This window comes from Syngnathus leptorhynchus, chromosome 12 (assembly GCF_054491065.1).
Source record: "Syngnathus leptorhynchus isolate UIUO chromosome 12, UIUO_Slep, whole genome shotgun sequence".
Classification (NCBI taxonomy): domain Eukaryota; kingdom Metazoa; phylum Chordata; class Actinopteri; order Syngnathiformes; family Syngnathidae; genus Syngnathus; species Syngnathus leptorhynchus.
This window is the reverse complement of record NC_141206.1, coordinates 4,428,469-4,443,501: the sequence shown is the minus strand read 5'-3', so window position 1 is coordinate 4,443,501 and position 15,033 is coordinate 4,428,469. Positions and strand designations below refer to the sequence as shown.

General features: G+C 38.8%; 1 protein-coding gene across 5 annotated transcripts in view; it reads right to left on the bottom strand.

Moving 5' to 3' along the window:
- rgs3a (regulator of G protein signaling 3a) overlaps positions 1-15,033 on the bottom strand; it is an 84,769-nt gene that overhangs the window by 34,582 nt on the left and 35,154 nt on the right. For all 5 annotated transcript variants that reach the window (XM_085925350.1, XM_085925354.1, XM_085925351.1 and 2 more), the window contains one exon: positions 9,676-9,810. In XM_085925350.1, coding sequence (XP_085781476.1) covers positions 9,676-9,810 — 135 coding nt within the window. The remainder of the gene's footprint in view (positions 1-9,675; positions 9,811-15,033) is intronic.

The window sequence follows — 15,033 nt, the reverse complement described above, 5'->3', positions numbered from 1 at the left end:
CAGCCTGAGCTGGGATGTAAACAGTTATGAGGGCGAACAAATCTTGTTTATCTCGAAATGAGGAAGAAATATTTGTGTTATGCTAAAAAAAAAGTAGAGAAGAAGAAGACAAGAGGAGTGATTACATGATACATGCCGCAAACAAGTCTTTTCATAAAATGAGTAATAAGCCTTTATTGCTTTTTCCTTATCTTTTCTGCACATCTGTCCGGTCATATGAACAAACCACTCCCTGCCCGGCAGGGGCAAGACAACACTTTTTCCTCTTGCTCAGATAAGGAAAAAAAAAACATTCATTCAAGGACACCCTTCCTACCTGGCGTGTGGAAGTCGTTCCAAGTTTTGCAGTCCGCTAAAAGGTCATGAAAAGCGCTCGGCACGTCCCCATTCAAGTGCCCTACTTCCTTTTCTGTCAAAGTGAGCGTGGAGGTTCGGCTGTAGCTGCGTGCGATTGTGTCAGTGTGGGCTCCTCAGAGAGAGGAGAGGATGGAGAGAAGAGGATGAGGGGGGGGGGGGCAAGGAATTAGAGGGAGGGGAGAGCGTGTGCCTGCGAGGCGAAGAAGGTGGACTCTTGAGTCTTGGTAACGAGAAGAGACAGTTGAGCACCGAGTAGAGAATGTGAGTGCGTTGTTTTTTATGTTTGGATGCCAACTGGTCTATAATGAATGCAACAGACGCATCCCTAAGGACCATATCATTATATCCATTGGAGGATTCTCTATCTATTATCAATGTTTATTAGCCTTACATTACCAGCGCTGGTACTTTATTTTAATCTGCAGCAAGGTTGCGTTGTATTACTGGGATATATAAAGGGACAATTAAGAAAAAGTGAATTCAATTTGAGTTCCTTGCATTCTTGTAGAAAATGTCAATAACTTACTGAAATTAAAAGAGTAGGCATTGAATAATTCATCCATCCAATTTCCATCCATCCATCCATCCATCCATCCATCCATCCATCCATCCATCCATCCATCCATCCATCCATCCATCCATCCATCCATCCAGCCATCCATCCATCCATCCATCCAAATGTTATCTGTTCACAAAATGTTAATCTTACAGTAATAAAATAAAATAGATTAGATTGAACTCAAAATTTGTTGCAAAACTGTGATGTAGAAGTTATTTTAAGAAAATTAAGTCATATCTTTTGAGAATAGTCAGAATATTGTGAGACCCTAACATTTTTATACAATGTGGCGAAAAGTTATAAAGTCTTACTAGTTTTATAAGAATTTTCAGGAAAAAGTCACAGTAACCAAGTCATAATATCATGAAAATGAATTAATTTAAATGTATGTCCTCCCAAAGAAGACAGAATCTCATGAGAATATTTGTAGTTTTGCAAGAATAAAGTCGTATAATAAACGGAAACATGTATAATATTAAGCGAATACTTCATTTTTCCTGAATCAGATCATAAGAAAGAATAAAACTGTAATACTCACAATAATAAAATAATATCGTCATATATTAAATTCTGCAGGACAAATGCAAATTCTTGTGAATCGTCACAATATTTTGGGAAAAATATATCCATCGAGGATAATGGTAATAATGACAATATTGTAATATGACTATAACCATAAACCAGATGAGTATGATGACTTGATTGCTTTTCTGTTACATAAAAGCATGTTACAATGCAGTCTAGTAAACGTTTCCTTCCTCAAGCTGTCATCTGAGCCATGGTGAATATGCATTGAGCAACTATTTATGGAAATGTCTGTAACCTATAATTGCACTGAGTCATAGATTGCCACCATATACTTGACACGAATGACCCGTTCTACTCCAATGTAAACAAAGCAGCAATGAGCGACATCGCATCAACAGATCTATTCAAATAGTAAGCCAGGACAATTTTTTTAATATGCCCAGTTAGTGTTTGAAATATAGGAGACATATAAGAGTCAGCTATGTGAACCATTACACTACCAAAGCCATATCTCCTGGCTAATATTCACAATTTATACACTCAGTAATTAACTGTTGGATAAATCTTGCAAGCAATTCCAACAAATTGAAATCTAGTTTCTATTAGTTGCATTATTTTTTTTTGTAGAAGAAAAAAAACCTCACAGGAACAAGCACTCCTTCTGTGTCCAGTGGCTCTGCACTTGTAATTTTCACTCACAATTATTTATCAGGTCATACGACAATAACACTGACAAGTACTAAATGAACGCACGATTCAGAAAGGAGCAACAAAAACCCTAAGAAGCTGAAATTCATTGATCTCTTTAAAAAAAAAAAGTTGCAGCTTTCACACACATTATAGTCCCATTCACTGGAATAACAGTTTTATCATCGTTACACCGACACAGAAGGTAAAACATTACCTTCGACACAGGCATCTGGGCGCACAGTTGGCTGACTTGAAAAGGAGACACACACACACACACACACACACATGCACACACATGCACACACACACACACGCTGATGTGCAGTTAATCCAGCGTCCCTGTTGTGTGCATGCTGTCCTTTTCTGATGTGCTTCTTGTCTTGTTGGGTCGTCTCCGGCTCAGGCGTGGGGCTCAGTATCAATGTGTGCACAAGCGATAGTGAGAGAGCGAGATGGTGCGGTAAAGCTTGGTGAGTGTGTGTGTGTGTGTGTGTGTGTGTGTGTGTGTGTGTGTGTGTGTGTGTGTGTGTGCGTGTGTGTGTGTGTGTGTGTGGGGGGGGGGGTCGTGAAGGACAGAGCAGGGGAAATGAATAAAAGAAGAACAGATGAGGCTGAGGTGAGCAGGGGATGCTTAAGCATCTTGTAAACACAACGAGAGTGAAGGTTATTAAAAGATCAAATGCTCAAAGTAACTCTTCCCGAGAGCAAAGCATCCAAGTGTCCTTCCCTCAGTCTCCCTGTCTCCCTCTCGGCGAGCTATTTTTAGAAGTTGCAAATCAAAACCGTGAATCAAAACCCACCGAAGAGCAGGATGTTACGCGCGCCCACGAGAAACATATGTTGTCAAGAGTGAGACCCCGACCCGAGGGTGAGGCACGCAAGCTCTCCATCAGACCTTATCTAATCGTATCATGTGCTTGCATACGACGGGCTATTTTAAATTCGTCAATTACACACTGCATGCTTTTGTTGACCGCAAAGTCAGACTGAAAGACATCTGATGCCATAAAAGTGATTATTGTTATTATTATTTATTTATTTTTTCTTCCAGCATGTTGCACTGTACTGTGAATTAATGTCAACATGTGTTTGATGACATGGGAACTGCTAAAGTGCAAACACACGAACGAGTTTGAAGAACACAGTCAACCAGTTTGTTTAGATTAAAAAAGTGAGGGTTTTTTTCAGTTTCCAGAATTAATGGAATAGATTAAATAGATATGCTTCATAGTCAAACTATTGCCAGGAACCTCATCAACTGTACATGTGTTTTAAAGCAGTATTCTAAAATTGTTAAATCAAAAAGTGTTAAAGAAATTTTAAAAAAAATTAACTGTCATTGGGTTGTAAGAAATAGTTAACCAGAATTAAAATGAAATAAAGTAAAACTACTCACACGAGCAGAGGCGTGGCATTTAAAAAATTAAGGAGGGTAAAAAAAAACTGTCCAATTTAAAATAATCCAAGCAAAAGTGACTCACTAAAATGTTTGAATACGTCTAAAATCAATTTTTAAATATGATCTGTTCTAGGGGCAAACTTTAGCTACCATAACACCTCTGTCAATGTTTAAACATTGAAATATTTGAAACTTCCGAGAGTCATTCAAGTGCAAAAATAAGTCAAACACTGCAAAGTAAAAACACATGAATATAAAATTACTCTTCCTCGGATGATGCCTGACAGAAGCCTAGCTAGTTTTAGGAATACTAAAATGTCTGTTAACATATTTTAAAAATCTAGAATGTTCTATGGTCATCATCACACTTTTTATCCATACTATCCCTGGCAGCCTCCTTTCACAAAAACAACCAAAGGGGAAAAAAGTTGAAGTCTCACAAGATATCCTGAAGTCTGGTATGAAATGCTGACCTTCTTACACAACGGATTTGTATTTAAATGTTACGTTCAACTGAACTAGCACAAATTCAATTATTCCAGCTCAACAGCATATTTGGCACAGCTTCATGTTTTTCCAGGGAGAAGAATGCATGTAATTAGAATTGAAAGTGGACCGATCTTGTGCTCAGTAACGCCCTCTCGGGGTCGAGCCCGTACGGCTCCGCTCCGAACCCACTCGGCTCAGTTACACAACACACTTATGAATAGTTAAAGTCAAACTAAAATAAAGCTAAACGCCAGCCCACCGAAGGGAGGCCATTAATGTTTAAAGACGGTCGGGGGAATTAATCCACTGGCGGCTGCTGGGTAACATAACATTGCTGTACTGGGTTTTCTGTGTGCGTGCGTGTGTGTGTGCACGAGCATATTTAGGAAAAGCTAAACAGGACGAGAGACTAAGTGGGCCAAACGAGCAGGGAGAAGATGTCTGAGGAGATACTGTAGGCGCTCCAAGCAATAGGAGGTGAACAAGAGACAAAACATTCAGGGATAATTTTGTCAATTACCAAATAAGCTTCCAGTATATGCAACCACTGACATGTTCTTACAAGGACAGAAACACATCTAGTTTGAATTCATAACAATTAATGGCAGGTTACCTATAAACCTTGAGCTAATTTCAGATGCTTTGTATTCAGATGATTTGTATTACTGTTTTGATTTTTAATTATTGTTATTAGCTTATTTAGCAGATCTGCCAGGAGTCACTGGCGCGGCAGAATGAATTGGATTGAAGCATTTAATCATGATGCACAAACTGCTTCTTTCTTTGGGCCCTATTTTAGTAGGCAGCCCCTGTGCTCGGCGTAAAAACGGGTGCATCATCATTTTGGTGTCTGGGCAAGTCTAATATAGCATGTTTGTGGATTTCAGAGGTGATGCGGCTGCCGCGTGTCATGGCACAATTTACAAAAAGGTGATAAAAAGTAGATTAGATTTTAGACTACCTAAAAGCATGTCTAAGTTGTGGCGCAGGTGACACATATTTGAATAATTTCATGCCAAATATTTTTGCATTATTATTTTCATAAAATTAGTTATCTAATATATGTATCATATATATATAATATAAATCTATTATATATGTATACGTTTTTATTCATTGCTCATCATATTTGTATCTAAAACATGTTTTGTTTGTATGTAATATTTTAATACTTTTATGTTTTTATTTTTTATACAGATTTTTCCTTTTTATAGTACTTGTGGAGTTTTCATCTCATCTTATATCCCCACTGCATAAACATTATCGTGGTGTGGGGACTCTGGGGAGAAGAGTGGACTGCTTTCTCGGACATTTGTCTTCTTAATGAGCGCCATAAAACAAAAGTGGCCACGCCAGTATATAAACAACTCTGATGGATTGAATGCAAAATGAGAAAATGAAAAGTTCTGCACTGCTGCTTGAGTGAACAAATGCTTTCGTCTTTTTTTTTTTTGTAATGGCCAATTTATGAAGTCAAATTCAATAGTATGTTGTAGGGCATTAGTTGACCAGTTTGTTTGGATTTTAAATTTATTTTTCTCTGATAAAAAAAAAGAAATACAAATGATCTATTCTCGGTTAAACCATTGGAAAGACCTACATAAAATGAAAAGCAAATTTTTTGAAGTAGTATTTTAACATTCATACCTGTCACAAAAGTGGAACCTCAAGATAACCATCATAAAGTAAAATCAAAATAAAATCAAACGACACTCCAATTTTTTTTTTAAGTGATGTTTACCATTTCTCAGTTAATAAATATTATAAAAGATGGAACTCATCACTCATCACTCCATATAATCATGCAGCGTTATTATAGTTCCAAAAAAATGTGCATTCAAGTATTAACATGAAAGCATTTTTTTTTTTTTTTTTTTTTGCAGCAGCCGCTCCTCAGCAAAAATGTAAATCTAAACCTTGCATCCCCAAAAATAGCATGCAGAGGGGGAAAGACGAGTGAAGCTAAGCCAAATGCAATTCACCCATGTCTAATTAAAGACAATGAGCAGGAATGTGTGTCTGCAGCAGGGAGGCAAGACACTAAGAGGCATGCAAATGACATATTTATTGAGTAGAACAGATGTTTCTGGGGGTTTAATTATTATTTATGTTTCTATCTAATGAATAGCGGCACAAAAGCCAAATAGAGGACAAGTAGTGAGCAGCAGCAGAAGCACACCTCAACAAAAATATATTAATTAATCGGGATGATGTAAATAAGAATTTGGTTAATTTTCAGAATAGTAATCATAAATATTCAAAATAAAAAAAAAAAACTCCCCTCATCCGGTTATATATAGTATGCACAGAGACACTTCAGAGCCGTCAAGATAAAAAGTGTTAAGTTACATCCATGGAAATCTTCTCTCCAGCATTACTCAATACAGACGTAAATTTCATATGGCTCCTCACGCCAGTTATTGATGACAACAACCACCTTGCAAAATAAAAATTAACAGAATGAGTGGAAGGCGGTCTCCAAATGTCACAGCAAGCAACTTTCCTCATTCGTGAGTAGAGATAGTCTTGCATTTCATTATAAACCTATTTTGCACTCCAGTGAGTCACACCTGCTCTGAATTTAAAAGGAATAAGAGGAGCTGTTTTGATTCATCAGGAATCAAGACTGCTCTGTTCACACCCACACCGGCGCAAACACACATTTTTAAATGTGTCCGTTCTACAAAAATAGTAAAATAATTCAACCCATATGTACTGTTAGATTTCACTTTGTACCAGAGTTGCACAGGGCATGAAATTAGAGCCCTTAGTTTCAAAAGGATCCACACATTTCTGGCAAACTGAACATAAGTAGAATTTTACAACAAAAACCGACAGCAGATGATCCCATGGAGTGGAGACAGAGGCTTTCTCCCTCTGATTGTGCATGTGAATTGCACAGTGCTAAAGTTGACAGAACATCATACAATTTGCCCCTAAGGTAGTGAGTACAAAAGCAATCAAAAGTGAACTAATTTGCAGAGCTGTTCAATATGATTAAGCAAACAGTTCCTCGCCCTGGGGACACTATACATTTAGATCAAATGAGATGTTTCAGGGAAAAAAAGAGGAGGAGAGAATAGTCAAAATGAATGATTGTATACGAGAACGGGCATATGATTATACCTATGAAGCATATCTAAGACTTGGGTAGTAGTGAGGCTTCAAATGATCAATAAAATATGTATTCTTATAAACACATGATATTGTATTTAAATTTTGTTGTGCAAGAACAGTATATATCACTGAACCATGCACTAGACTTACAAACACTAATGCTGTTTTTTTTTTTTCCCCTCAAAGCATCATTTGGTGGATGTTATTTTCACACCGACGTCCTCGGCCAATAACGTGCGATACAAACAAAGTTAAAAGGAGTGAAACGCTTCTAATATCAGAGAGCAGATGGCTAAAGTGTGTGAAGAAGGATGCATGTCGTCTACGCGTATGAGCTGGCGCATCCAAACGGATGTATGTTTAGCAGAGGAAGCAAAGGTGATGTTAACAAAAATTGAATGAACAAATCAATGTTTACATACGGCAATACTTATTTTAAGGCCAGTGTATCCAGACTTTTTTAGGGCTACAAAGGTAACAATCTAATTTAACTTTATTTGTTGGAAAATATTTATTAATTATAATATAATTATAATTAAGTATTTTTGTTCACTCATGGCTTCCTACGAGTATGTCAATGCGTTGAATCAAACAAGACTAGATTTTAGATTTATAAAGTCGACTGAGAGATTATTTGTGTACAGTAGTCATATTTTTTTGGGACATTTTATTTTGTCGGTCTGCTGTAAGATATAAACCGGGGTGCCTCTGCACAATTAAGGTTGAGAAACACCGCAATAGGCCGCCTGTCAATATATGATCGATTTACACAGCTTAACATGTTTGCCTGGCTGCCAAGCACACATTTTGTGCGCTGTTTGTGTTTGTGATTCCCAGGACTTAAATGAGCCCCTTTTTGGGGAAAAGAACATGAACAGCCCCTGAGCCCCATTAGCTCATCTACCAAATTTTCAAACACGCCCTAGCAGGAAAAGAAAGTAGCGCCTGTTTCTATGTCTACCACTCTACCAAGAAAAATAATACTCGTATACATAATAATAATTTGAATAATAATAATAATATGTATTCATGAGGGCTTTTCTGGGCAGTATGCTATTTATAGGAGTTCAGAGCTATTTGCACCTCACGGGAATAAGGTTACAGTGTTCAGTGACAAAGCAGACCAGAGGTGCACGCTCCTCTCTTTCATGTGTTAATAATGTGAAGCGATTCATGTTTGGCGTTAACCACCTCTGTGATAAGTGCCCCCATTTTATCAACTGATGAAAATCATTTGTGGTGAAAGGAGGCGTGAGCACTGGGAATGTAACGCAATTTGATTAGGACTAAGAGAAACTGTTCTGTGTTTTACCAAGTAAATTAAAACAAAGAAAATTTCGAGACAGTGGCTTGTGCTCACATTATATGCCTGAGGATGTCAGACATTGTTTGTACAAAGACCCCATCAGTTGATGCAGTTTTAGCTAATTTAGCCAAAGATGAATTTGATATGACTTCAAGGAGAGATGGAAGCGCAAAGCACTATACTTTGTAGTACAAAGGAGGAATTAAATGACAAGTAGCTTTTCATCCACCGAGAGCAAAAATCCTCAATTAAAAGTCATAGAGGTCCAGTTCTGGTCAATCCTTTCAAGTCGAGGCATAACATGCACTATATATTTCACTACCTCATACTTTTATACAATACATTACTTTTATACAATACTACCTAATACTTATATACAATATTTTTTCATGCATAATGTTATGATAGGTACAAAGGGCAATTGTTTTTCTAACTTTCCACAGGGTACTACTGAGTGCGTTTTCAGGGGTCATGTTCGGAGCCTCTAGAATATATACTGCATATTTTCAGCGGGAAAATGAATTGTGATTCCAAGTAGATCATTGCTTAAGTTATACTTCTGGATAAAAGTCAATGGGTTTGAAAAAAAAAAACCTTATTTAAGTCACAAATGATGACTAACCCCTGACAAATTTAACCTCTATTCATTCAATACAGCCAAAATAGTTTGGAAATAAGACAGAATGTCAAGATGTTCCTCTAGTCCAAGCCTTTTTCTTCACTGTTTTCTTTGAAGTCAACATCACATTTCCACTTTCTTCTTTTTTCACCACTTACTGTACCTGCCTCACCCCCCCCCCCCCCCCCCCCTCTCCACTTACTCCACTCACAAAGCTGCTTTGCATATTATTTGCTGAGGAATTATAATGTATGTGATTGGTTGGTGTATTTCCTGCCTGCATATATTAACTACCTGCAAACATCGGTGTAAACCATCTAATAATAATGGGAAGCTGTGTCCGGGGGCGGATTTGGACTGCAGTCTACCAATTGTGGACCTTTGGCCTATAGAGGAAACACCATGACCACAGCGCGGGTCAAATCCGAGAAAAGACAGGAAAGAAGCAAAAAAAGATGAACGCAGGCCGCGTCGCTCATTAAGATAACATGTGAATGAGCGTGTGCATGCAAATATATGCACACACAGATGTTCAGATCTTCAGGCCCAAAATGAGTGGGGAGACCACTCATTGGATGTGCCAACGAGGGTCCAGCCAGGAGTGTCCGTACCTGGTCAAAATGTTGAACAGCGGGCTCCCTCCTCTGAAGCTGGAGCTGCTTGTCGATGTTGTCCTTGAGGCACTGGCACACGCGATGCTTCTGCTCGGACGAGTATGCTTCCAGGCTGAGCAGGCAGTCGCACTTCTGAGGGTGGAGGGACAAAGAGAGAGAGACGATGGTGAGAGGTGAGCAACAAGACGGGCGGAGGAATAAGATGGCATGCGACTTTGAAATATCTGTCTCAGCATTTAAGTCAAAACTGACTGACTGTATTTTATAGATGCTATCGAAGTAAGTTGGTGGGGTAAAATTAAGGACTGGAACAAAAAAAAAAAATACGGAGGTATTTCTGTATTCACACCAGAGTGCAAACACTTTACATTCAAAAAGAAGCAACTTAGAAAAATCTAGATAATTGTCAGCATAACAATACTCCGGAAGTTTTACAATTCCAACTATCATCATGCATAATGTCACGTGAGACTTCAATTTGGCCAATAATCATTCATTCTGGACGTAGTTTGCTTTTTCTTTGGCTTTTTGAGGGTTTTTCATTATAGAAAAAGAAGCAGCGTCAACAAGGTGTTTAAGACAACATGAGAATAAGCATAGACAAAGGCTTTTATTTTTCTTTGTAAAATCATGTGCCAGTTAAGAACGTTGAGGTGCAAGTTTGACTCGCTAACTGCAATGCAAAAATTGCTTATTTCATATCCCATCGTATTCCCATTTGGGCTCACTTTTTATGACACAGCAGCTTGGGTAGAAGATTTGGCCAGGCAAAAAGTGCAAGCATTAGTGAAATTAGATCATGGCCGGAGCGCACTTGAAACAGAATTTGATATGTGGGACCAACAAATCAATAAAGCTCTGCTGGCAAAATGCATGAATCTACGTATTTGACAATCAGTGGTCAAGACAGGGGAGCTGTTGGTCTGAGAGCTTTTCATCCACAAGGGTTTCAATTCTCTTGTGGTTGACATCATGAAATGTATTGGCTTAAAATGAAATCTCTAATGATGTCACGGCTTCATTTTGCTTCCACCATGTTACCAAAAGTGCCATTTAGCTTCGGTTTGCAGCCCATTGGAAATGCCTTGCAGGCGGCGCAATCTCTCCTTAAGTACGGGCCTTAATGGGAACAATGTCAAACAGAAGAAGACACAGACTGTTTAAAAGTTGTTTGTGTTTTTTGTGGACATGTCCCCTCTGTGTCCCGCTTCTGGCAAAAACATTAGAGTCCTGACATTTTTGGATATAAGTTGGGATATAAATAGCATGGATCTTTGTTGTTCCAATTTGTGCAAGCCCTCTTGAGATCAACTTCAGGGTTATATCTCCACGCTCACTGCCCCGCTGAGTAGAAAATCACAATGCCTTTGCTTTATTTTCATGTTCCCCCGACAACATGGGAATCATCCTGTCCTGCCTGGTTGCTCCCTGTCTTTTTCAATCATCCTCAATGTCTCATCTAAGAGGTTATTCACAAAGTGGAAAACACAGCGGGAGAAATTTACCAAAAGAATACGACTGCGTGAAAACAAAAAGATCTTTTGTGGAGGTCAAACGTGTTAAAACAGACAACAGAAAGCAAAGCATTTCTGATATGATAGCAACGTGATGAATTAGCGGCGTCGGAAAAGCAGACAGAGATCAGTGTCAATGTTCTATGAAATCCATCACTGAGAGCCAGTTTAAGACTGTCATGGCACACAGGAGGCTGGTAAATGCGGATCACCCACGCAAGCACATGTACTGTATGGTAGATTCATCACTTCTTGGATGTCGGGATGCTAATAAAACCTTGAACTGATACGTTATGATGTCATCAAATGAGATTATAACTACGAGAGAAGGGCTTCGGAGGGAGATTGCAAATTATAAAAAAAAAAAAAAAAAAAGAGTTCTCGGGAGCAAGTATTTGACGCACATGCACCAATTGTTATATATTGTTAGTCACAGCAATAGATTGATCTCATATATGAACTTTAATGCTGGAATGGTGGCTGTAGTTCAGCGCCCAGCTCCTTGGCCGAGAGTTCCGCATGAGAAGCTAATGGGTCAAAATCCAATGAATGGTCTCTGGTAGCTGCCATAGAGGTTCTAAAAATAAAGGCAGCATAATCAGATTGATGAAAGTCCTGCCCGTTTGAGGGCCTCCTCCCGAGCCATCTGGCGGATGAGTTTTCAGCATGTCACTGGTGCTCACCTAGCATGAGTCAGCGCTGATTAGCATGCTTTGGCTCTCCTATAAACATTTAGGTCACAAATAAGACAGCTGTACGATGTTTGATATTACGTCAGTCGTGTGCCTTCAAGAAACTCTCGTTAAATGCCCTTGTTTGCTTTCTTGACAACGGCCGGAGGAGTCGATCGATACCAATTTCAGTCTTGGTGGTAAACAGGTCGAGCCGTAAGCCAGAAACTGATACACTGCAAGTCAAAACTGTTTTCAATCTAATTATAAGTTGTCTGAAATGGGCTTGCTTGTAAGACTTAAAGAACATCTTTAAATAAGAAGATATCGTCAGTGTGTGACAAAATCCGGGTGTGAAATCAGCAGACTCTCCCTCAATGAATAAAAAAAAAAAGAAATGAGAAGAAAGCCGTTTAAGAGGCTGCAAACGCACCAGCAACAACATTAAAGAACATTCATAGATCTTTGCCAAGTACAGGCTATGTCCTACAAGCAATAACCATCTACTGTGCCACTAAGGTTTGTCTGCTAATTTTAAACAGCTTAAGAACTTTGGAAATGTGTTAGCTATGGTAAATTAAAAGCATACAAATCATTCGAATGGCATGCACTGTAGAAATTGAGTTAAAAAGATAACTGAATCAAGTTTTTGTTTGTTTTTAAACCTGTTTTGTTCTGCTGCTGGGCCATGCAAAATGAGGATCTATATCTAATTTTTTGCCAGAACAATATTTCTGTGCAACAGTGGAGTTTCATACACTACCACTCTGGTTATTTGTATTACGATGGCTATTTATTAAAAATTGCAGTTAAACGAAACACTGCTTCAATGTTATATTGGAGTCGAGGCCAGGCCAGGCCAGGCCAGGCCAGGCCAGGCCTGCTAGTGAATTGAAACCATCCCGCGTATACAAAATATGTTCAAAGAGGGCTGGAGTTGCTGTGCAGGCATGACGAGGACACAGGATCACACACTGCCCAGCCAAGGATCCACTTGTGTTTGGCTGACACTACCCACTAAGCAGAAGCCTGGGTGGTCCTCACTGGCACCACCAAAACATCCAAGACCTAAGGGGACTTATTCCAAAAAAGAATGTTTTGGAAATCGTGGCAGCAATCTTCTCTCAAGGTAATAACCATAAAAAATACACTGTCAACAAGGTCTCCAAAATTAACGATGACATAAGATTAAAATCGATCAGGAAGAACGCGCAAGAGGCCGACAGAAAATTAAAGGAGCTGGAGGAATTTCTGCAAATAACTGACTGCGATAGACAAACGCTGCATGTTTGCATTCTTTCTCAACGTGTCTTCAGAGGAGGTCTCAAATGGAAAAAAAAAAAAACACTGCAAATGCTTGGCGAAAAAACAACACATGGTCACACGAAGAGGCGTCATTGCCCATTAGTCACAGCATGATGACTTGTCGCTCCGTCACAATCGGTTTAGTTACAGCGCACCGCCATCCCATTGCCTCATAGTCACACAGCAAAGATCACTTGGCATACCACAGCATATCAACAAAAATGTAATACGCTCTTTGGCTGCTTGCAGAGAGACGCAGCACGATATTTAATGTGTCTTGGAAGTATGCCACTCAACGGGTTTAAGCGGATTCTACTCAAGTGTCACATTAACACGAGCTAATGATACTAAAGCAGCTAGTGGCCTCTTGAACCTCTTACTAATATCACCAGATGTTGGCTTGCTCTTCATTCAGGATCACCTACTTATCATTTTCTGTATTGCGAAAGCAAGATAGCAATTGATTTGGAGGTGAATTCTGTTGAAAGTAGCAAAAAGCCAAAAGGTCACATCACTTGGTACGTTTCTTGATATTTTACAATTTTCAGCCCATGGTGTTTTCATTTTTTAAGGATAAATGTTCTTGGTTCTATTGATGGGTCTATCGATTTTGGAGGAAAACAAGAGGGATGGAGAAGGAGAAATCAAAAGTCAGAAGTAATTTTTCATCTCTACACAAATCAGTTTTCAAATTGGCTTGAGCTAACCATCACTTAAAATTGTTTTATGTTGTAGCAAAAGTTAGAAATTGATTTGAAAAGATATTGGATCAGAAATGGCCAAGCTTGGTCTTTTTGATTTATTTTGTTGAAAATCTCAGCCTGGATCAATTTTTAATACTATCAAGTTCGCCTAGGCAGGGAACATCTGATACCAAATCAGAAAATTGATCAACCCCTCACCACTGTCCACGATCACAGCACATATGATTCGATCTTGTCCAGGGATTCATGTTCATTAATCGTAACTGCCTGCCCCGACATGACACAAGGACGAAGAAGCTTCTAACTCTATTGATTCTGAATTAGCGACACACGAGAGCTCAGGTAGTGGAGATCCAATTTAAAACCTTTTAAGCTGATCAATGTCATCATTCTACAGTTTGGATTATTCTTTTCAACCAATTTGTTTCAAGATTTTAAGCATGATTGTTCCACATTAAAGCAAGTTTCATACTGATTTGAGAAAAATAGCGGACAGACTTTTGAGCGTAAAATTCCAAATAAATTCACTGAGCAGCTGATGGAGAAAAACAAAACAGTTCCCCCAAACAATTTCCAGAGCAGAGCCCAGAATGTAATTTGCCTCCATGTCTTTCCCACACTCTTTCATCTATTTTGAGTTTGTTTGTCGGCCTTTCCATTTCATGACTGTTTTGTGGTTGGCCTAAAAAAGAAGCAAAGAAGCATGTACACTGGAATGTTTGGCCCTGGGCCCTTCCTATAGACGTCATTGGGGCTGATTAGCACATGATTGGCCCCGCTGGGATTCTGCTATTTCAGTTGTTGAATCTGATCAATGGTATTATTTTTTTATGCTACTTAGTATCATAACCATTCATTCAGTTCACATGATTGTGCCAGTGAGAATGAACCCTTTTGCTTATTCACTGACCTTTTCTTTTTTTTTTTTTACATTGTTCAAAAATACTATTTGTAGTAAGTAATAAAGACCACATACATTAATTAAAACTTCCATTGTTGTCTCTAGCACAGATGCCAGAAACCGTGTGCTGGATGTAGGAAAGAATCCCCCAAATACATTTTCCATGTACTGTAGCGAGGGACTGTACGTGTATGTTAGGTATGCTGTTGGTTGGTTGGTTGGTTGGTTATTTAATTATCTAATCACATTTTGAACTTTGG